Below are 24,512 nucleotides of genomic sequence, written 5' to 3'. Positions count from 1 at the left end.
CTCTCTTTCCCCCCCCCTTTCTTCTTCTCTCCTTTGTTTCAAATCCTAGTCGGGAGGCTCTTCTCAGAGCTGCCGTCTGTCGGAGACACTGAGGAAGAATCAGCTGTGGACTTCTGTTGTGTCAGTGACTCTGGTCGGGGGTCAGGAGCTGCCACTGGACTCCCATGGAGGTCAGCTCTTTGTTCGCTTCAGACTGGGAGAGCAGAGCTACAAAAGCAAGGTACTTGGCTGGAGGACTAATGCTTTTCATCTCCTCCCCTCCTCCTCCCCTTCAATTGGCCTTGTTCTTCTTAAACCCTGTCTATTCCTCTTTCCCCCTCTACTCCTTTTTCTACTTATTTCTTCTCCTCACTCTCCTCTTCCTCTGCCTCTTTTCCCTTATTCTCCTCCAAACACTTTTCTTTTTTATTTAAACTTTCCTAACCTAAACTCGTGTTTTTCTTGCCTAATCTTTCCCCTCTCCTTTCACAAGTGTAGAATTATGCTAATCTGGTAATGTATTTGGTTACTACATGTCAAATGATTGTAATGTTTAAAATAAAATATGGGAAATGTTCCGTTAAAACTAGACATTTTTGATTATTGTACTTATTAGAATATGCCTACCTTGAGATTGGCATCATACCTTTATAATGGATTTTATGCAGCAGATCTCTGAGTGTATACTATGTATTTCATTTTACATGTACATCTGCCATACTGATACTGTGTCCAGAGTGACCTATTTATAATTAATACAACAGTACAATAATCTGTTCAAAAGTGCAAATGTTAAGGCCTTAATGCCTTTATAGTCTCTGATGGGTTCACATAGATATTACTGTATGATAGAGAGCAATGGAATAAGAAAAAAATAGATTTTTGATGTGTGACATGGACAGCTTTATCACTGCTCATCCTGGCAGCTGAATAACATCCAGCTGTGATGCTCACTTTCTTGCGCTGTCATTGACGATTATCTTGCTATTCTGCAACACTATCCGTTACAGATCAGAGCTGCATGCTAATGAACAGCATCACTCCTTTTCTTTCTTTTATATGCTGGTTCAAAATGACAGTAATTGCTTTTTATGTCTTCATGTGCGATGGGAATTTCTGATGCCGCTTAAGAACAAAACATTCACACACTAATCTGTTGGAAAATCAAACTCTCAAATCCAAGATCTGGACATACTGCAACTGGTTAATTCTCTAAATAACCGGTTCTAGAACAACTTTTACAGCCAAATATCTGCAAACTCGTTATAAAAGTGATGTTTTTATAATAATAAAATTAACTTTTAACAGCATGTTAAAAAAAAACATGAATTATGAAGATGGGGTAGCAACGTTTTCTGACTGGTATCTGAATTTGAATGGCTGCTCTTAGCGTTCAACGTCTTGCATCTAAATTTTTGAAAAGAAAACTATGTTTTGTGTTCTGACCTCATTTCTAAATCAGGACCGCTGCAGAGTGTCCAACCCTCAGTGGAGAGAGAGGTTCACTTTTAACCTGTTCGTGGACAGGTCTGGCATCCTGGAGGTGGAGCTCTGGTCCAAGGAAGGACGCAGGAACGAGGAGTGTTTGGGAACGTGAGTCTACATTCTGTGTGTGCGTGTGCTAAAACTAGTGATGTGTTTTGCCTTGCCGCAAAACATCTGTACCCTTTTGAGCGAAAAAACGACTGCATTGGATTTTTAAGAAGAGACCTTTCCAAAGCAGCTGCCTTGGTTTTCCATTTGAAAATGTGGAAACAAAGACCACTGTCAGCCCAGTGAGCGCTGCGTTTGTCCTGTCAGGTGAAGAAACGGTTCATGGTGGTGTCTAAGTGAACTGTCAGTTTTTTAAGTGTATAGCCTTCATAATGTTGCTCCAAAGCAAATGCCTACTGATTCTTACCACACAGCAATGGGCAATGTGAAAAATGTAGGCTGCTGCTGTAAGGATTAGGTACACGTTGTACATGTGTGTTTATCTTGTGGATGTGGGTGTGAATACTTGATTTTATGCCTGCATATGTGCATGCTATTATGCATGTTTGTGAGCATGCATGTCTGTGCATGATGTATGAACATTTTGCATGACTGCAACTGTACTGCATGTACTGCATGTGTGTCCTGCAGTATGTGAAGGCCTGTGTGTTTGTTTGTACAGGTGTGAAGTTGACCTGTCCAAGGTCCCTTTCAATCAGAGACAGCTGTACACACACGCCCTGGACCAGGGGAGAGGACGCTTGGTCTTCCTACTTACACTGAACACATGCAGCGGCGTCTCCATCTCGGACCTGTGTGCCGCACCGCTCGATGAGCCTCACGAACAACAGAACCAGCTGGACAGCTATGTCAGTACCTGAACTGCTGTATTGTATTTATTCTATATATACTATATTGGTTGCATCACTTCACCACATACATGTTCCAATTGAAGTGTCAGTATATCTGACACTTTAGTGGATTGTCATATCTTTTACTTTTATTTTTGAAATATGTATTTTATTTTGAAAAGCACCCACCGACAGAGAGATAAACTGAGCTCTCGAGAATCTGCGTCAGTCTAAGAGATTAGTTAAGGCAGTTGAAAGGCTAAGAGTAAAGAGAAAGGCATGTATAGTAGCGTCAGTGATTATGAAGTGAACATTGAATTCAAACTTAGTTATAGTCTGAAGTTGATAAACCATGCCTATATTTAAGTGGCAATTAGGGGTTAAAATGGAGTCAGTTAGAGATAATTTAAGGCCGAACGCTATCTGGGATTCCTGCTGTACTTTCTGTTTTGAAAGGCCAAGAGATGGCAGTATCTGCCAGGTAATGTGCTGGGAGTCGGTGACAATGATATCAGCTTTATCAGTGTTGAGATGATGTTTTTGACATCCAGTTTCAGATGTGGTCATGTAGCGAGAAGGTCTGTATTTCCTGAAGATACAGCTGGGCTGCCTTGAGAAAGTATACACCTAAAAAAAGGGTTCCATGTGAACTCTGGTAAACCACAGGAATGTACCGAGAGGAGGAGGGAATAAATATTTAGGACTTCTGAAGAAACCAGCCCATTACAATCTGCCCTAAATATTGTCAATCAAAAGCTGCACTTAAAAGTGCAATGTCGGTTTTTCGTGTTTTAGTCTATTAACTAAAAATCATGCATAGTTTACCCTTAACCATTTTCCAAAACATAATATAAGTATTTAGATGATATATCTTGTTATATCATACCGGTCTTGCAGCCACTGGTTTCAGTTCATGAAGAAAAGTATGAAAATGAACTTGCAGCGACTTGAAACTTGCTTAAGATGGGCAATCCATCATGGCTATACAATTACAATTTTGAGTATATGTCTTCTTGGTCTAATGAAGTTCTTGTGGCAAGTACTTACATATGAGATTTCCAAGTCAGCCACTGAAGAGAAACCTTTCTACTGCAGAATGAAAAAAATCACCCAAATCCCTCCATGCCTTCATGACGTACCTGGTCTAAATGCTGTTTTCTGATTAAGTTAATGGCAAGAAAGAGCATAGTGTGCAGGAGGTCAATTTTCAACAACATACTGTAGCTTGCCAAAACACTGCTTTTTGGTGGCTGTCTGAGTGTTTTCTTATTAAATTGTATTTATTTTATTTATAAAGGACAACACACATTAATCAACATTTCTGTAAATGTGCCAGTGTTAGCCAGCCGACTAATTTTCAACTGTAGTCTTTTGGCCAGATGATTTTAGACCAGAGCAGCAGGAAGCAGCAAGACATTGGTACAGGCTAAACTATACAGATAGCAGTCAACAAGACACCATACAGACCACTGAAACAACCGATAAGCTTTAAATGTATCCAAACCCTCATGCCTCCTGTCTGTCCCCCACAGAGTTTGAAAAGGTCCCTGAAAAACCTCAGCGATGTTGGTTTCCTTCAAATCAAAGTGATTAAGGCCGCAGATTTGCTGTCTGCTGATTTAAACGGTACTTCACACACTTGGATTTAAGTCCTTTCTTTGTTCTTTTGTTACACTGAAAGGGACAGAGGGAGCCCAGTGTGAAAGTGTTTTTTGTTGTGTTCTACAGGCAAGAGTGATCCCTTCTGTGTGTTGGAGCTGGGGAACGACCGACTGCAGACCCACACGGTCTACAAGAGCCTCCACCCAGAGTGGAAACAAGTCTTCACATTGTCAGTTGAGTCTCTTTTATCCCACCACATTTTCTCATTAATACTACGTGATGTATGCATGGTGGATGTTTAACATCAAACATACATAATGCTATTGTGTGTGTGCTGGTTTGTGAGGAGTATGTGCCCTCCTTGTTTGTCTCCGCAGCCCTGTCAAAGACATTCATGAGGTTCTGGTGGTGACTATCTTTGATGAGGACGGAGACAAGGCGCCAGACTTCCTGGGAAAGGTTGCCATTCCCCTGCTCTCGGTACTACACACTCCCTCACTAAGAGTCTGTCATGCAGGCTGTAGACTAATCTATTACACTCTGTGGCTAAATAAAAGTGAAGAGGGTGATAACACTGCAGCGCGTTGAAGACTTGCTAAGATGTAATTCAGCATGACTGATGGTCAGGTTCATGGATGAGTTCAGCACCTGATGCCCTTTCTGTCCCACAGATCCGCAGGGGACAGCAGATCGCCTACCCTCTGAAGAAAGAGGACTTAGGTGGGCTGTCGAAGGGGAGCATCACTCTGGAGCTGCAGGTTATTTTTAACCCTGTAAGTAAAAGTTCAGCCTGCAATGAGGACATGAGTGCGTGATGGCTATGAAAGATGGGCCTGATTCTGTCTGCTTCTCATTGCTTCATGCTTTTTTATCAGGTCAGAGCGGGTATAAAAACCTTCCAACCAAGAGAAAGAAGATTCATAGAGGATACTCCCAAGTTTTCTAAAAAGGTTTGACACGTCTGGTTGATTTCATTTTGCATTGATTCAAAAAATATATATTTTGTAACACGGTACATTTAGATTTGAAGTGCTTTTTATTCATCCAGAGCACCATACGCTTACATATGAAGGGTAGAATATCCTTTGTGCTGAATCCATTTGTCGATAAATGAATTAGTTGATGAACAAAAAATGAATCTGCACATTTGCTGCTTTACTTTCTCTTATGATCATAAACTGAATAGCTTTGGGTTTTAGACTGTTGGCAGGACAAAGCCAGGGATTTGAGGAAATTGTGAAAAGTTGTTATTTTTCAAAATTGTTGTGATATTTTATTGACCAAACGAAGAATTATTTATTCAAGAAAAGTATGGGCAGGCTAATTGATAATGAAAATTATTGGGTGCAGCCCTAAACTTTATGGCATTAAACGTTACGAGCAACCAGCAGTAAAGAGGGCGAGGGTCAGAGGTCACTGCACTTTTGAAAATATTCATGTGATGCTTGGATAGTTTAAATTATTAAAAAAACAAAGGACAAGCTGTACATGATTACCAAGTTTATTATCAATTAGCTCTCCTTGAACTGAACTTAAATATATTGTTGATGAACTGGACATGTTGAACAATTTTACATTTCTTTTCTCTGCAACCAACCAACTGCAAAAGCAGAGACTTTGTTTTGCCTGAATTAGTTGAATTGAGCTTTAATTGACCCCAACTGTGACTGAGTTTTTGTCCACTGCTCTGCTACATTAGTTTGATATACAGTGTGCAAGACAGGGTGTGAGACAGGGTGCCTGACTGTCTGTACTTCCCACAAAGACTCATTGTTGTCAGACAATACATTGCTCACTAACACACAGCGGACTTTGACGGTAATGTGCAGGGGTTCCTTCTGGGTTTAATGTTGAAAGTCTTGGTTGACAAAATCAGGTCATATTACTGACATTTTTGCCCCTTGACCACAATGGCTCATGCATGCCAGCTACTCACTATTGGCTGACTGGATATTTCCTTGTTTAGTATGAATAAACATCTCACAAGATTAAACCTATACACAATGAAAACATTATTATGAGCATTTTTTAACACACCTACTGTAATATTTATGTTTTCCATGTTTGCAATCTGTATCTTTCAGGTCCTGGCCAGGAACGTGCTCCGTGTTCAGACACTGTACAGGGCTATCATGTCGACTCTGCAGTACATCAAAAGCTGTTTCCAGTGGGAGAGCATTCAGAGAAGCCTGCTAGCCTTCCTGGTGAAGTGCTTTAACTGCTTATCAACACACTATCTGCATTTCTCTCTGTTTTCCCTCCGAGCTGCGGAAGACTACTGCAGTCTGGCTATCCCCTACTTGAACTCTCCCAGCAAGATCCTTAATCAATGTGGTGTTGGACTCAGCAGAAACGCAGGCTTGGCCCTGCCTCTGTGTTGGAGTGGACGCTTTCAGTGTTGTGTGTCTCGTGGATGCAGAGTTAAGCCTCAGCTGGAGAGAGTGGAGTCCCGGTGGAGTCGAGATGGAGTCTATTTTTGTTCCACTTCCCTGACAACTCATTAACCCTCTGTCCAATCTGTACTCGGTTTGATTTAGACCCCATTATGCAGACAGAAGTCCAATTAAAAGACTCTTCAAAGATAAGGCTTATTCTCCATCCTCCCATTGTTGAATACAAGTGTTAAGCAAGTGCGAAGACAGTAACACAGGAGGAGCCTCTCAGCCCCTGTCTTTAAACTGCAAAGTGGAGTGGGTGCTGATCTTTTTGACATCATTCTCTCCCAGATCTAGCTCGATTGGAAATGGCATGCAGCACGAAGTTGTACATTAACTATTCAGGCAATCAAGGTCATGGAAAGTTCTATTTGTTTTTGCGGTTTGCATCCTGTAGATGGCACTAAAGTTTTGTTGAGCTTCTAAAGACTTTCTTATGAGACTTGTCAAGAGAGACTTTACGCCAGCCAATAGTACAGTTTGTCCAATTTGCTGTGAAAAATGGGAGCTGCATCACAGGGCTGTTATCTGAACAGAAGGCTCTCTTTAGCTTTGAGTGGTGCTTTTAGATATGTAATTTAGGATCACTTGGACCTCTAGAAACATCCAGCATGGGGTCAGGGGGTTAGTGGACTTTAATCAGAAAGTGCTTGCAATGCAAATATTTAAACCATAGTTAATGCACAGGTACCCCCACATATATAGAGTTAATTAATAGGAATAATGTTGTTGCTTCTCCTGACAGATCTGACACACACACTCAAACACAAATCACACAAGCATGAACAAGCGCACAATGTACACACATATCCTCCCACTGCATCTCAGCTTTTGAAAGACAGTACCATCTGTACTCATGTTTTCACACTAACGCTGCCTGCCATTTCAAGCCTCAGTGAGAAGGAATAAATGCCTGCTTAATACTTCCACATGAGTGTAATGCATCAAAGCGTCACCCTTCATGACAGGATGGAGAGACAAACTACCTGCAACATCTGCAGATTGTCAGACAACTTTGTGCAGAGCGTTCTAGTCAATGTACGGCTTATCCCAGTGGGAAGCCTCAATCCCAGCAGCAGCGTATGTGAACTATAATACATCACAAACTGTAGCCCCCTCATTACTGTGATTTATAAAAGTAGGTGGGCCTTTATGTTTACCTTTTCTATAACTTGCCATTTTTATTTTGAAGTTTAACATCTGTATTGTAAAAAAGATGCAGCCTATTTCAAAACAGAAATTTTCCAATCCCACCAAAACACAAACAAAAGGGGTCACCCATGGGCAAAAGGGCAAAAGGCTTAGAGGGGTAGGTCGAAAATTGGGCGGCGAGTTAATGAGGACAAAAAAAAAGAATAATATAAATTATTTACAATCCTTCAATGTTAAGGTATTAAACAGCCATTAGCACATTCAAATAAAGAACTAATGGTTAATGTTGCTGATCTGGGAGATGAGGCTGCGTCTGTACTAGCTTCTATTTGTTTTCAGTGCGCTCACACCTGACACACTGTCTGTATGGGAGCATGTTTTGCACAAAAAAAAACCCAAAACACTTAGGTATTTCTCTGTATTTTCAGTATGGACTCTTTAACCAGCAGCTACGTACATGTTGGATGGTCAGTAAAACACACCACACACAGAGTAATAAGAACCGTGCGCCACAGACCACTACGTGTTCTCCGGTGCACAGAATTCCCACCGGCGAGCGTGTGTGTTACAATACAGTTTAGTGACGAATCATCTATAGACCCAGTTTTCTAAAGATGAGTGACAGAGTGACACTCGGATATCATCCTCCAGCCTGTTACACTGACAAACACCAGGCCAGATGTGTTCATTAACACACCGCTTTATATTCTGTCTCTGCCGTCTTTTTTTTATTAAAATGTTTTTTGCATGCCGTGTGATACAGAACGAATATGGCTGTTGCTGGTTGACATGAACACTGGGTCTGTTTAATACTGAATATTGTCGGGGGGGGGGGTTTGCTCAGTAATAGCTTTTAGAGGCATGTGATGACTGGTCATTAGAAATATTGAGGGACAAGTTGATACGCTCAACCTCACTTGGTCTGGTATGACTTATGGTAGCTAATGATGGCTAATGGTTGCAAACTTTTGGTAGATATTATGGTTCACTGACTTTATGACTCTTCTCCGCTTTTATCATTATCTCATAAATATCCATAATAATCAGGAGCTGCTGTTCAGTGTAAGTTACACCATCCCGCTTTAAAACAATGAATGTTGTGAACGATGTCATAGATTTCTGTGCTCTTGGGTTACCGCTGTGCCATACAAACCCTTCCCCGAGTATTAGTGTGGAAATCCTGCTGCATTCTGAAAATATGCTACCCTCCAGTTCAGTAGCTCTCCCAACATTAGGTAGCCTTTCATTTCTCTCTCTCTCTCTCTCTCTCTCTCTCTCTCTCTCTCTCTCTCTCTCTCTCTCTCTCTCTCTCTCTCTCTCTCTCTCTCTCTCTCTCTCTCTCTCTGGATTGAATTTCCATAGACCGTTTTTTGCTGTTGAAGACTGTGTAATGCCTCTTAAGCTGAAATGGGCTGCAGTTATCACAATCTTTATGGGCTGGGTATACATTTCCACCAAAGCGTGACTTGGCTTTCCCCCTGTCCCAGCTCTCCCAGTCATTACAATGACTCTCTAATAAAACATAACCCTTTCAGTGAGGAATTGGTTTCATCCCCTCTCCCAGGCCCTGTTTTGGCTTGTGATAACACAGACAAGAGCATGCTTGGTTTTTTTGCACATTAAATCTGATGGGGGGGGGGGGGTTATCTGCTATCTTTTATGTCAGTTGGTGCCTCAGAGTAGAGGGATGTCTTTACCAGATGTTCACTTGTATTTTTATTAGCATCTGTAAACCCTTCCCCGCGCGTTGTGGCTCGCTGCCATGTTGGCCGGCGCTGCCTCTCTGACCGGGTTATTTCATCGTTCCATTTAGCCGCGCAATTGAGACATCACAAGCTATTTTTCTTTATCCTCTTTTCCGTTTTTACCTGAGCCACACACAGGTGGAATTACCATCATAAGAGCCATTATGGATGTTAATGACATATTCACACGCGGGCTCCCTGTGGTCGGCGTTAATGTGCACAAAGATGAGAGAGGCAGATCAATTGAACTTGCGTGGTTATTGTCAATGCATACACTGTACAGGCGGTGGAGGGAGAGTCGGCCCAGCTGAGCAGAGAGGTCACCCTACACAGCATATGCAGAATAATTGTACATACATGTGGGAAGCAAGGCTTTGATAGTGGCAGGGTAGCCTTCATCACTGCTAATGAAATCAATAGCAGATTGGATCAACCTTTAGCTAGCAGGGATTCTGTAACTTTTGAAAATGTCTTTTGGATGTGACTTAAAGGAGAGCAGTTTGGTTTCATGTGTGCCCCTCTGCCTGCAGGTGTTTTTGGTGACCGTGTGGAACTGGGAGTTTTACATGCTACCCCTCTTCCTGGTCCTGCTCATCTCGTGGAACTACCTCCAGATCCAGTCGGGTCGGGTCAGTCAGGACTTGGTGAGTCCAGAGCAGCTGCATCAGCCTCGTCCATCTTTATTCTGCTTCAGACAAGTGATCTTCTGCTTCCTGTTCACACTCCTCCTTTTTTGATTTTGTAGAAAAACAGCTACCTCAACCACATTTTGTGCTCATAATTAAAAGCTGGTTTGTTTCCATAGCAACTAGCTGCACCTAGCTACATAACAATAAAATAACACATAAGCATAGAGAACTCACTGAATAGACTAATGCAACATATCATTATAGCCGAAGCTAATTTGCAGTGCTTGTCCCTTACTACCACTGCTTTCTTTTTCTTTTTTTCCAGTCCTAGTTATTGTCCTGAATCCTTCCTCTTCTTCACTGTAATTGGTCTGTTGCCCTCTCCTCGTTGTGACTGGTCAAATTAGACAAAGTTTTTTAGCACTATGCTCTGAAAAGGTCACAATTGACAGTGTTTTCCCCCACTGTGACCACTCTCCGTTTCACAGAAACGAGGGTGTTGCATCTCGTCTGTGCTCAGTGTGGAGTAGCAGCTGTATTTACTGTATACGGCTCAACACAGACTTTATGTTATAGCAAATTACATACACAGTGCTCTGTTCAAACAACAATGGGCGTTATTGTATTGTGAAATATGTGTTGCTTTACAACCATGTAGGGCTGCAACTAACCATTCTTTTCATTATCAATTCATCTGCTGGTTATGTCTTCCATTAATTAATGTATTTTTTAGACTTTAAATGTGACTGTGGAAAATAGACAGTCACTAGTTCTCAGAGCCCAATTTATCAAACATGAAGATATTAAATTTACAATTATTTAAAATCATGGTAAATAAGTTTAACTATTAACCATTATCAACATTTATGTCAATGAACAAAACGATTACTGAACACGTTTCAGCTCTACAACAGTGGTAATGAATATACTGTATAGGCAGCATTGCTACGGAATATTGCACATCAAACCATTTACAATAACAAACAGATGCATCATGTGACAAGGAAATCATTTTTCACGCATGACAGATAATGTGAGAATAAAAACTGACGCTAAGGTGTGAGTAAATATTAATAACTAAATATGCCACAATCAGAGTTTTAAATTTGTTAGATATTATTTATAAAGAGCTCAACAAGTGGTAATCTGCTTCATCAGGACTGTGTGGGTAATGTTTGATCAAATTTAATTCACAGTACTGGCAACATGAGGACCTGAACCTCAAGTGTCATCAGATTTTAATTCAAATGTCCCTCAATCCTGATTGGTGCTCACCCACTTTAAACCAGACCAAACTAAAACTAAAGAAGAATCTCTCATATAGAATAAAGAAAATGGTTTGATCTTCTGAAATATGTACGTTCATAAAGGGTTTTCAGGGCCTTTCATTTAGTTGTTACTTATATAGTGCAACAAAAACAATGCAATGAGTGAACTAGAGCTAGAAGATGCTAAACTGCAGAGCAGAGCTGAGGGGAACTGTAGACTCGGATGATAACTCTCTGTGGGTTTGTCACTTTGAGCAGATCCTTTTGTATGCAAGTAATCATTTGATCCACTGTTCCACACACATAAATATTGATTACTGGCGCTTTAGCATGTTCTGGTATAAAAGTGTGAGCTGCCACACCTCGGTTGCCTTGGTTTTTTGTGAACAAAGCCAACATGGCCTGTCAGTCAGCTGCCCTGCAGTGCCGACCTCAGGGTCACCGCTGATCCCTGCACTTTGTCAGATGAAGACCCCATGAGCACACTGGAGTTAATACAGAGTCCCAGTGTCAAAATGAGACAACGTTTTATAATGTACAACATCTCAACTCTATAACGCCGTTCTTCTCTTCTTTTTTTTTTTTTTCAGGACAATATGGATTTGGGGGATGAGGACGAGGATGATGAAAAGGTACGTACCTGTGTTTCTTATGTTTGCGTTTCTTTGTTAACTAAGCATCTGTATCTTTTATATGCGATGAATAGTAAATACGTTTATTTTGACATGTTGACAAAGGTATCTGCCTATGATCTATGATGTTATGCTGTTAAGCTCTTCATTCAGTACGAAATCTTCCGATGCATTTGGATTCCTGCCAACCACGAGTTGGATTTTTTTTGTGTGGTAAACTTACCAAAAGACATTTGGGCTTAATGAAGACCTCACCGACTCGTTTCCACATGTCACAACATATTCATATGCTAATAGAGGGGTGGGGGAAAAGGTTCTGCCGCATTTAGGAAAGTCCCTGAGCTTAACATGCCATATAATACCATCAATATGAAACTAATGACAGCACTTAGACATGCTTTTTCAAAGCTCATTTTAAAAGTTGGCATTGAAAGTGTTACAATGCTTTTAGGCAATGAAATATTCCTTCAGAACGACAGCAGTTTATTGTAGACCTTTTGAATGGCCGGCGTCGGCCTGGTGTAAAGTGGTTCTCATGCTGGTTTCAGTGGGAACATGACCCTGAAACAACTGAAGTGGTTCAGGGCAGTGAGGAGGTTTGATGGATATTTGACTGAGGTGAAAGTAAATGATCCTACAAGATGTGGTTTGTGAGACTGGTAGTCACTGTGCATGTGGAATACCCCAGGTTCCATCCCCTCCACAGCTCCTTTCCCAGGCTCGTCCCCAGCGTCTGGATGGCTTTGAGCCAGCAATCCCTCACAGTGTTTCTGAGCAGAAGCAAACATATATCACTAAGTGACACACACACACACACACACACACACACACACACACACACACACCCCGACCCCAGCCTCTCTCTTCAGTCCTGTAACCCTCCTTCAGTCTCGCTGTGTTTGATGTATACATGTGGCCGTGTCTCTGTCTGAAGTCTGGCTCTCTCTGCAGAGATCTTCAGAGGGTCTGGTCTCCTCTGTTTACTTTGAAGCCATCCTTCCCTCCTGGGATCTGGACTAGCCTGAGAACGGTGCCTCGTCTCTTTCATAACTCTGAAGAGCATTCACTTCAAAAAGCCGTTTTTAAATTTGCTGTTAAAGTTTCAGACACTCTTATCTAGAGTGGCGTTGAATGAGTCTGTGTCTTTCTCAAAGACCCTTGGAAAGACATTATTATTATTATTATTATTATTATTATTATTATTATTATTATTATTATCATTATTATTATCATTATTATTATTATTAAGTCTGGTAGGAAGGAAATCTGTGGCCTTGTGACAGTCTCAGAATATTAGACCCGATAAAGCTGTCAAAGCTTATTGTGTAGTTGAGCTGTTAAATTACAGCATTAAAGTGCTGTATTTTATGTTTTTGCTTTTTAGGCTACAAACCAAATTAAAATTGCGATATTTATGATAATCAGATATGATCTACTTCAGAATAGTTGAAATTATCTGCTATAATAAATAATACTTTAACCTTTTTTATTTATTTTTATTGTTTCAGGAAGTATTTTGTGATGCATTATCTCATTTACAAGGGGGCACACACACACACACACACACACACACACGCACAGCAAAACATCTCTGTAATACGACTATTTGATGTAAAGTAACAAAAGTAAAACAACATTTTTTTTTACTTGTATTGGAGTTTTACCTCCTTTTTAAATTCACATATTTAATATGTGGTATTTGTACTGATGGTACTTTTCAAGAGTAATTTAATGAGCTGAAAAAGATAGTTGCTATAACAACTAGTGACAGTCTGTCACTAGTTGTTATAGCAACTATCTTTTTCAACCAGCACAAACCTTTAACTAGATTGATAAAGGCACAGTCCTTTATGTTTTAAATGTGTACTTCTTTTGAAATTCTACTACAATTAGCTGCTGAAAATGATCTACTTCCCTCTCAATAAAATGCCCCAACAATCTCATACTAAAATAGCAAAGCGAGAAGGTAACCCTCCCTTCCCACCTTTCTGTTGTGGACTGTACGAAGACTTGTTTGTTTTGTTCTGCTGCAGGAGTCTGAGAGAAGAGGGCTGATGGAGAAAATCCACATGGTCCAAGAAACCATCATCACCCTTCAAAACCTTCTGGATAGCATCGCATGTTTTGGGGAGAGGATTAAAAAGTAAGAATTGAAGATCTATAGTGAATTACAGAACATTATATTTATTTGTATTGCAGCTAAAAGCATTATAGTAGTTTATGATCACATTATTTAAATGTCCTGAATATTTTGAACTGTCCTGGCCTGTAATTATCCAGTATAAAAGAAAAAGATCTGCATTAGAGGGGCCTCAGTTACATTTTCCTAGGAGTATGATTGTACGGTAGTTTATGTACAATCAGTAAATGAAGTTCAGTAGAACCATTCTTCCTGATGTTTCTGATCTTCATTTGTCAGCACTTTCAACTGGTCGGTGCCGTTCCTGTCCAGCCTGGCTTTCCTGGTCTTTGTCACTGCAACAATCCTTACATACTACATCCCTGTTCGCTACGTGGTTTTAATATGGGGTAAGTCTCAAACACTGTTCATAAATGTCTCTAAAACGAGATGATACATCTCAAGGGGTTTATCCTAATAAACAAATTTGAATATATCTGTTTGCCTTTGTTTTAGCTGAGTGCCTCATCACTCCATAAAATCATTGTCCACAAAATATTTTTAATTTGCCGTCATTGTAAAGATTCTCCTTCCCCTCTCCTATATTTTATATATCCTTATTATAGCTCTATTTATTTTCGCAGGATCTTTCTATTACCCATGAAATTTACAATGTCACAGGATAATTTGCTCCTGCTAAGAGTTCTTCCCCTCCCCCTTCATCTCCTTTAACATTAGCTTCTCATAATGGGATTTATGAATTGAAATGTATCCTATATCCTACCCGTTTTACTGGATAAGATTATTGTCCAAATGACTGGAGTGTAAAATGTTGCAAGTCTGCCAGCATAACAACTGAAAGTAAAAGACGCGAAAGGCACATACTGCACTGTAATACTCGGAGCAATATTTCTTGGACAGCGTGCGTCTCCTCTGCAGGTATTTGTTTGTGTGGAAACAAAGAGCGCAGCCACAAGAGACTAGTGTTAATGATATGTTGGTGTGAATTTCTGTTTTAGGCATCAATAAATTCACCAAGAAATTACGGAACCCATACAGCATTGACAACAATGAAGTGCTTGATTTCCTGACGAGGGTGCCTTCAGATGTGCAGAAGGTAAGCCCCGCCGGATCAGCCGGCCAGGAAGCCCAAAATCCCAGAGCCCGCTAGCTTTGCATTTTACTAAAAACAACTCCCAGGCATTCTTCACTGTTGTCTGTATAATTAGCTCCGTCTGTATAATTATGCAGCCCTGTATAATTTCTGTTGTGTTTTGGTCATGATACATCCCTGGTGGAGGTCTGCTGCTTTGCGAGCCAGGCTGTTCCCAGGCTGAGACAGGAGACGCTGCTGCTGCTGCTGCTGCTGCTGTCTCCTGTATGAACTCCCCAACCTCAGCGAGAACAAAACCTCAGTCTGCACACTCGCAGCAACCAAAAAGAAACATTTGATTTTGTAGAATGATTGACATCACTTTAATAGTAAAGTAACAAGACTTTTTCTACAAAAGTGGTCATGAGGGTTGCAGGATTTGACCTCATGTCCATAAACCAGACACTCTTTTAGTTGTTATTTTTTATTTTTTTTAAATGAACTATCCACAAGAAATCCTTTTTTTCTCTCGGTTATCCATGCGTGTCCTCTCTTCTTCCTTTATTTCCTCTCTGGCTTCTCTCTTTTTACCCGACGTCATATCTCCTCCTCACCCTCTCTGTCTCTGTCCTTTTCTCTCTGAGCTGTTTGACCCCATTTGCCTTCTCCCTCTCCTTCTTGGATGCCCCTGGGCCTCTGGGTTTAGTGACGGTGACTCACTCTAGTTTCTCTGCTGACCACTGTTACTCGGTCTACACAGGGACTTTAGTGAAAATGTTATTTGCAATTGTCGTTAAATAAAAGCACTACAAGATGAACAAAAACGTAATGCATCTTTGGTAAAAAATAAATGAATAGCTTTGCACTTTTCTCTGTGAAGTGACTCTGGTTCTTGTTTCCCTCAGGTTCAGTACAGTGAAATGAGAGGCAGCAGGAGGAAGAAACTCAGTAGGCTTCCTACTTAAAAACAGTTTCCACAGGATCTGCGTGGTAGGGTTGGATTTTAATTCGCTGTGGAGATACACAGCTCAGCACCATTCATATCAACCGGCACATACTGTAAAGACCTTTCCCAAGAAGAAACCAAAGAAGTCCACACGGAGAAGCCCATAGAGATTCCAGATTACAATGTACAAAGATTGTAGATGTTTTTATTGTATGTACAGTTTATTCTTCAAGATAATCGATCACAAGTTGCTGTTTTTATATTTTCTGGCCCCAGGTTGTGTCCTCCTGAAACCAGCCGAAATATTATTGAATACATTATATTGAATGTATATGCTTTGGTATGTAACATTTGTGTGTATATTTTTACATCATTTGCATTGGCAGATGTGCAGACTTTTATTCCAAAATGGATTATGCACCTTTTTAAAAAAAAAAAAAGAAAATGGGATGAAAGTGGATTTCATCATGGGTTCCTTTTTTAAAAAGTACAAGTCATCATTTTTAAGGTCTTTGTGGTTTTAAATATTATGATGAATTTGAGGAAACAATTATTGAGCCTTTCATATTCCCATATACAACATAAGTCAGTAGCAAATATTCTGCATTGTATTCCTTTATTTCTTACTTTTACCTTTGAAAATGGATAAAGATTTAAGATTTCACTTCAAGGTGACTTTTTTTTTTTTGCATGCAAAGATGAGTGCCTATATATTTAGTTTTATTTTTCTATTCGTCCTATATAGAGGGTGCACTGTACGGTTTTATTTTACACTTTGCTTGTAAGTGGGATAGGGCCAAATCTATACACACGTAACTTTATTTATTCACAACAATCAGTGATGAATACTTTGTGTCTCCCATTTCTAACCGCAATAAATGCACACAATCACAGTTTAGCATATCCTCCGCCTCTCTGTCTCAGCTCTGTACTGCGTCTCTTTGAGTTCCCTTGCACGGCAGATTCATGCTCTCCGTGCTGCAGGATTGTGGGCGTCTAACAGCACAGTTTCCGAGCCCCCTCTCTTCATTAGGCTTTCATGAAGCGAGGCGAGGCTGTGTGCGAGACCTCACCGGCACCCGGGCTCCCCGCTGTGTTGATGGCCCTTGGGCGTCGCCATGAGCAGGGGGACCTGGGCGACCTCCTCCCAGCTGCCTGCAGCCAGCATCCTATCGAGTACAGCAGCCGCCACACACACCCCCGGTACCGGGCTGCGCACCGCTCAGGAGCAGGAGGAGGATTTTAAAAGCAGCCACAAGCAACAACAGCCGCACCAATTTAGGGATTGGAGAATTGGAATAGTTAAGATGTTGGCGTTCAGAGTAATACCCTGGGATTTATGGCTTTTAAGTCGGAGCGCGTGGGCTCAGCAGCAGTCAGCAGCCTCTTAAATGAGAAATGAGTAAAATAAAAGGAAAACCGCTCTAATGAAATACAATAACACATCCCATAATTGTGTCAGATTTTGTACAAGTGTATTGCATATGAAAGTATTTGAAGAGTGACCTGGTTAGATACTTATAAATGACACACACACACACACACACACACTCACACACACTGGGATTTAATAACCCCTCCGGAGAAATACATTAAATACCCCTTACCTGCTCAGTGCACTACAGCCTACACATAATATTCTACACAATGCTATACCATATCAAATCATTTGACGATTTGTCCGATTGTGTTATGGACGAAGGGTGAAGAACGTGGCAGACGATGACCTGTAGGATATCTCTTCACGTAGTTCTAATGTTGACTTAGTTATTCAATATTAATAACCCGCTGTCAAGGACACTGGAAGGACATCTCAATTTGACACTTATAGGCTCAGCATGAATATGTATAGGCAGCGAGATGCTTCAAAATTACCAAGTAAAATCACGGTTCACACGTGGGGACTAATGTGATGTGGCACATGCATTCTGATGAGCCACAAATACAGCGGCTGATCGGTCTCAAAAGACTTGTTATAACTCTATATGGGACCTGAGAACGCTCAGCGGTGTGTGTGCGTGTGTTTGTGTGTGTGTGTGTGTGTGTGTGTGTGTGTGTGTGTGTGTGTGTGTGTGTGTGTGTGTGTGTGTGTGTGTGTGTGCAGACAAAGGCGCTGCATATGCAACTCTGTAGACGGTGTGAATGTCTATTATCCATTAAAAGTCTTTATTAACGCATTCCTAACTAGGCTACATACAGCATGGACCATTTGTGTGTGTGTGTGGAGGTGGAGGGGTCTAATGGGCAACACCGTGTTTAACTGCAGAGCAGCAGTAACTGGTTGGTTGGTTGGTTGGTTGGTGCGTTTGTGACTCACTTTGTCTCTATTTCTACAGACACTTCACACTACTTTCACTTCAGAATCATATCTGTTCATTCTTTCTGTCATATCTTTCTGTTTCTAAACATCACCACTAATCATAAGAGATGTATAATTATCATGACATTGTTTTGATATTGAGAATCACTATCATTACCATCATTGCTGTTGATCTCTGGCTAGCAACTGTTAATGTGTTTTAATAAAGTATGGATTTTCAGACTGCTGGGTTAGAATAGGCAAGTCATCTAATGAGAATATTTCACAAATGTCAGCTGATTCTTCTAATTTAATTAACTAAATGTGTTGTCTACAGTCCTACAGCACCAGGACTTGTGATCAACCATTTTGTCATAAATTTCTTTTTGAAGACAAAACAACTTCTTCCACTGGTTTTATCGTCATTCAACAATCATTACTCTCAGTAATGAGCTTGATTTTGACCATGTGGTCAGCTCACATGCCCCCCACCACTCCCCATAGTGTTAACAATCCTTCAGGGAGTCTGGGTCCAGGTAAATCACAGGCGCAGTGTGTACTAGCTGGGCTGCTGCCCAGAGGCTGTGTGTTGTCCCAGAGCAGGCCACCATCAAAGCACTTCATCCAAAAGAGCCTGAGGCTGCCAACAGCCAACAGCTCTGATTGACAGAGGAGATGCAAAATGATTTTTTAAAGAGAGACCAACACACTGGTATTAAGTTGGCCTTTTGTTGGTGTTTTGTTTTAGTATCTGCTTTGCTTCAGACACGTCTTGAATATTATTTTCCTCAACGATCTTTCCCCTAAAAATAGCTTTTGCTCTCTGCAACAAGCAAGAGCCATTGGTCTTCAGGATGTGTGTGTGTGTGTTGCACCTACTCCTCTGTATAAATGTTTAGTTTTATCAAAATTCTTGAAAATTTAAATCTACAGCATTAGAATGTCTTTATGCAGCACCTGTTCTGTCCCCATGAATTTCTTCCCCATATTTCCTTTAAAATGTAATGATAACAAATGGCTTAAACTATATTAAGTGATCTTTATCACATGAACAGAATAATACTCATAGAAAACACACACATATATATATATATATATATATATATATATATATATTCAATTAAAGTTTTCAATTCAATTGTATTTATAGTGTCAAATCATAAAAGAAGTTATCTCGGGACACTTCACAGATAGACTAGATCTAGACCAGGCGAGGCGAAGCAAAAACAGACAGAACCCGGCTCTTGGTGGGCGGCCATCTGCTGCTGCCGGTTGGGACCCAGAGACACTGATACAGATATACAGATATGGCCAAATATGATTCATAATAATTATAGCAGTTGGCATGATGAACAGTGGCAAGTATATTAACAATAAAGATAATAGAACTATGACTATAAATAATAAGTAGCAGTGCAGGGCGTAGCAAGGCGTCGAGCAGGACCACAGCAGCAGCTGCAACCACTATCCAGGTGCAACCACAATCCAGGGAAATCCTCGGGGCGAGAAAACATAAGGACTCTGGGGTTAGAGCTAAGTTAGTAACATGCATGGGACTAACCTGACTCCGCCAGATGGATTGCTTCGCATTTGCTCGGCATATCCATCTGGGAACTTTCCGTTGGAGAACTTTTGGGAAGGGGCGAAAATACTGGTTAGCTGATTGGATGAACCATCTGTCTATCACCTATGTTGGTGATAGACAGATGGTGTCAAATCAACCAATCAGATCAACGAAGCGTATTAAAAAATACAACCACAAGCCCCTGCTGCTGCAGGCAAAGCATAGCTCGTTAGCTCAGCAAGCTAGCAACATGTCGGTAAAGGATATTTGCCGTTTGTGTAACGAGAATTTAGGAATAAAAGGCACCCTTTCCCGCTCCATATTCCAAAAGAAGGATCCAAGAGAAAAAAGTATTAGCGAGCGGCTAACAGAATTAGGGCTACCGCTGTCTGAAAATACTGGTTAGCTGATTGGATAAACCATCTGTCTATCACCACCTAAACCCGCCTCAAAACCAACGCTGATTGGCCCGGTCGTTTGGCTAACGGCTCCAAATTTTCTCTATCTCAAGATGCCAGACTGATCTGCGAGTGGAAAACTGGAGCTCGCCAGATCAGGACGGTCTCACGAGGCTAGCATGGGACATAAATGAACACAGATAGAGAGAGAGAGAGAGGTGCTCAGTGTGTCATAGGCAGTGTCATGCTAAGTAATCTACTTCTACAAGAACTATAAGCAATACAATTATAAAAGTACTCAAAATATTCTTTGATTATTTTACAGGCCATGTTAAACTCATGTAATGTGAGGATTCGTAATGTGGTGGTTGGACCACTCTTAAAGAGGAGAGACAGCCGGATGGAGACGGATAACTTTCTTGAGCAGCACTTTACTCTTCTCCACACATCAGCTCCATAACAACAGCAACACTTCCTTGTTTCTCACTGACATATAGCTGAACTAACCAATCAGATGCTAGCAGAACTGAGACTAAGGTAAATGTGAGGGAAACCACAGAGGTAAAGAACTGCAAAATATGCAAATACTGACTGTGTAAACACAAATGTGTAAATAGTTAACTGTATACACATTGTAAATACATTTTTAGTAAATGAACTCAAATATATGAATTAACATGTAGACCTTACACTCATATATACACATATAACTATAGTTATTTTTCTTGTTTTACCATGTTCATCATTTACTGTATCAGTGGCAAATGTTTACCCTGTTAGTAGTTTGTTACCTTCCAAAAAAGACAATTCCATTGAGACCATTTTCAGGAAGTGACATCATTTTTAGGAGGGAACTCAAAGGAGCAAGGTAGGGTGAGCATAAACTTTCAATCATGTATGTTTTCCCATGTTCAATAATGCTTATCTGTTTGTCACACTCTTAAACTTTGCCCTGTTAGGCTAAATTATGAATAATAATAATAATAATAATAATAATAATAATAATAATAATAATAATAATAATAATAATAATAAACAAATTAAAAAATATATTTGATATAGTAATACAAGTTCTGTTTAAGTGAAGAACGTTAGCTAGCTAAATCTAGATCACTCACAAAGCTATGGCTAACTTAGCTCAAAGTTTTTCCAGCCTGTTAGCAGCCCTGTTTAGGTTATAGACCAATATGAACCAGTTCACCAATAAGGATTAGTTGTTCAGTGCCTTACACTGGCTACCCCTTTATCAACACCACTTGTCATGTTCCAAATGTGTTAATTTTAATACAGCAACTGGATATTATTTAACTATTAATGATATCAAAGAGGATAGTGTTTCAATATTCTTTCATCCAATTGAAGTGTCAGTTTTCGATTTGGTTAAGTTTGCATTTGTATAATTAGGCTACCACTTGGAGTGCCAGAAGCTGGACACCTTATCCATAACTTTTAGCTAACTATTTCAACCATTTATCCATAACTTTTAGCTAACTATTTCAACCATTTATCCATTACTTTTCGATAACTATTTCAACTATATATCCATTACTTTTTAGCAAACTATCTCATCCATTTATCCATTACTTTTATCTTACTATTTCAACCATGTATCCATTACTTTTAGCTAACTACTATTGTTATTAAACAATCTGATCATAATTGTTTTGTGGTTCGTATCTTGAAGAACAAAGCGACACGAAGCATGGGTTCAGTTCACAATGTTCCTTTCACGTAACCATTTATCCATTTACTTTAGCTATCTAGTTAAATATTTATTACTTTCAGCCAACTCTTTCAAGTTCTCTGCATGCTCGCTAACAGTTTTCACACAATCTTAATTGCAACATATGCTCAGGTGTTATAGCAGACACTATGTTCAGATATTTTTTTAATCAAATTTTTATTTATTTTTTGTCAAATCTGTTGATCCACCCCTAGTGTATCCACAGACCCCCTGGCAACTGTAGATGTACCCCCTGGGGTACAGATAGCCTACCCCTGTTTTGGGAATTACTGATGTATTTACGGCAGCAAGGGGTTGAACTGTAAGTGGAATTGACTTAAAATAAACTACAGTGTCCATGTTCATGGTAAAAAAGGAACCAAGTGCAACAGTGTGGCTCACTGATGTCTTTTTAGTTTTTGAAAACAGGTCTATGACAGAGAAGAGGCTTTGGATACACAGACACAAACACTTGTTGGTAGGATCAGTTCTTTGTTGGTTTTGGTCTTTTCATAAGATTTGTTAAAAATTTGAAATATATAGAATAGTAAGCTTCCCGACATATCCTTCAAATGTAATCGTGAGCTTAGAATTATAAGGTTCTATCTCCACTTTTGGTCGAAATTGAGTTTTTAACGTAATCTGATCCATTCGGTATTTATTAATGCCTGTGTGGTGTTATTTTTGTAAAAGAAATATTTTGTTAGTTAGTTTTTAATAGTAGATCATACTACATAACAGTTTCGCCAGCTGGGATGTAAAAACTTTGATGCTCAATATCTCAGAACTACCCTTAACGGAGATAGAACCTTATAATTCTAAACTCACAAAATGTTGAGATTAGATTATGGAGGTTTTATTTTGTATTTCAGTCTTATATTATGCAAGTTTGCAATGTTGCCAATGTATGTGTGAGCGGATTTACACAAAATTAATAAGTAAGTTTTATAAGTAGAAATAGATAAATGAAATATTATATATAATATGCGAGCTAAATATTGAATGCATGCTTTAATTAGATAGCGTACAGTATCAGAGAATTCACAGATTCATAGTCTTAGATTCTGCTGTCTGCTTAAAGAATATTTTAACAGAAACTTGTTTTCATAACTGATAACTCTGGATAAGATGTGTTGATTTTAGCAGCTGTAGAGCTTATTGATCCTTATGACGTCCCAGGAGGACAAGCCCTGCGTCTGGCCGATCTGGACGTTAGGGTCGGGGATCGGGGTGGTGGAGTCCTGCCCGTTGATGGAGAAGGCTGTTCTTCCATAGTGCATGATGGAGGTGTAGTCCTAGGGAGTGTTCAGGTTGTTGGTGACCTGCTTGTCGAAGTTGTAGGCCATCTGAGGCTCGATGTTGGCCCAATTGATCGTGACGTAGTTGTCGCGATCGCTCCTGGTGTGTTTGTGCAGGAAGCCCAGAGCGTGGTTGAACTCGTGCTGGATGATGCCGTAGTAGACGCAGCCCGGCCTCTGGAGAGAGAGCACCTGACTGCCTCCCACTTTGCCGAGTTCGGAGAAACATCCTGATTGGTTCTCCACGCTGACATAGTCGGTCTCGTTGTTACGGGGACGAAGCAGATACAGGTTGTGCTGTGGAAGCCCTGCAAGGCGCTGACAATCAGCTGCTTCTCTGAGCTGGTGAACTCACTGCTCACAGTGAAGGGGACCGTCACCAGGCCGCTGGAGTTTTTGTTCCAGAAGCAGTTCTGGGTATAGCCCATGATGGCGTTTCTGGTTCTGGGAGCCAGCAGGTCTCCTTCCAGCAGGATCTCATTGCTGCCGTTGTTGGAGGTCAGAATCCTGGTGGAGATGTCGACGGTGTCTGGGGCTTTTTCTTCTTTGCCTCCTTCCTCCAGGAGAGGAAGTGCCTGAGAGAGGCCGAGCAGGAGCAGCAGCAGCAGGCAAGCAGAGGGAGTCATCTTCAGGGTCGGTCTGGAAGCTGTGGAGCTTCTCTGGAGAGCTGCTGTGGACAGAATCCTCAAAGCTTGATGTTTGACTCAGTTCAGTCCAGGGTCTTTATACTCTCCTCTACAGGTGTGTCTGCAGGAGGCTTATGGGTCGGGGTCTACACCGCTAGGCCTGAACAAACCTCTGAAGGGAGGACTCCACAGACAAGCCTACTTTTTAAACATATTTTCTAATCCCCCAATGTCCAGTTTATCCTCATTGTGTTCCACATCCTTAGCTACACTAAGCTCAGCTGGTTTTATTTTTCTTTGGTTTACAAATGTTTTTTTAGCAACCTTTATCAAAGTATATATGTACAAATTAAATGTGTGTGACTGAAATACTGTTTCTTCACTCTCTGATGACCTGCGTAATTGAAATCCCCATGTGCGCCTTTTATGACAAGCTGTTAAAGTTGTAGCAAAAGCTGCGTGTCCCTCTGTGAGGATGATAGACGGCCTATTGAAACTCTTGCATATGTAGAAGATGGTAATAGGTTCCTGTGGGACATGTTGCTGTGGCCTGGCTGAGACAGCTCGCTAGTCAAACAAAAAATGAATGCTAAATTGTATGAAACAGTCCAACCTATTGTACAAAACCATCATGGCTGCCCCTCCAACAGGGAACGCCAGTAACATCTGTTTACTGATGC

The 24,512-nt window shown here is 40.6% G+C and overlaps 1 protein-coding gene and 1 pseudogene across 1 annotated transcript in view; one reads left to right on the top strand and one right to left on the bottom strand.

Annotated features, from left to right (window-relative positions):
• Positions 1-16,827, top strand: part of LOC120555898 (multiple C2 and transmembrane domain-containing protein 2-like) — a 46,435-nt gene extending 29,608 nt beyond the window's left edge. Inside the window, exons 7-21 of the mRNA XM_039795079.1 lie at positions 50-220; positions 1,442-1,572; positions 2,135-2,321; positions 3,836-3,929; positions 4,032-4,134; positions 4,283-4,385; positions 4,577-4,678; positions 4,781-4,855; positions 5,990-6,109; positions 9,768-9,881; positions 11,725-11,766; positions 13,800-13,909; positions 14,186-14,295; positions 14,905-15,002; positions 15,884-16,827. Of these exons, the coding sequence (XP_039651013.1) occupies positions 50-220; positions 1,442-1,572; positions 2,135-2,321; positions 3,836-3,929; positions 4,032-4,134; positions 4,283-4,385; positions 4,577-4,678; positions 4,781-4,855; positions 5,990-6,109; positions 9,768-9,881; positions 11,725-11,766; positions 13,800-13,909; positions 14,186-14,295; positions 14,905-15,002; positions 15,884-15,943 (1,620 nt within the window). The 3' untranslated portion in view covers positions 15,944-16,827. The remainder of the gene's footprint in view (positions 1-49; positions 221-1,441; positions 1,573-2,134; positions 2,322-3,835; positions 3,930-4,031; positions 4,135-4,282; positions 4,386-4,576; positions 4,679-4,780; positions 4,856-5,989; positions 6,110-9,767; positions 9,882-11,724; positions 11,767-13,799; positions 13,910-14,185; positions 14,296-14,904; positions 15,003-15,883) is intronic.
• A 6,075-nt stretch (positions 16,828-22,902) lies between these two features.
• Positions 22,903-24,039, bottom strand: LOC120555492 (annotated as a pseudogene).
• Positions 24,040-24,512: the final 473 nt, after the last annotated feature.

Source organism: Perca fluviatilis, chromosome 3 (assembly GCF_010015445.1).
Source record: "Perca fluviatilis chromosome 3, GENO_Pfluv_1.0, whole genome shotgun sequence".
Taxonomy (NCBI): domain Eukaryota; kingdom Metazoa; phylum Chordata; class Actinopteri; order Perciformes; family Percidae; genus Perca; species Perca fluviatilis.
Note: the sequence above shows the minus strand (reverse complement) of the source record. Positions and strands in the feature narration are given on the sequence as shown.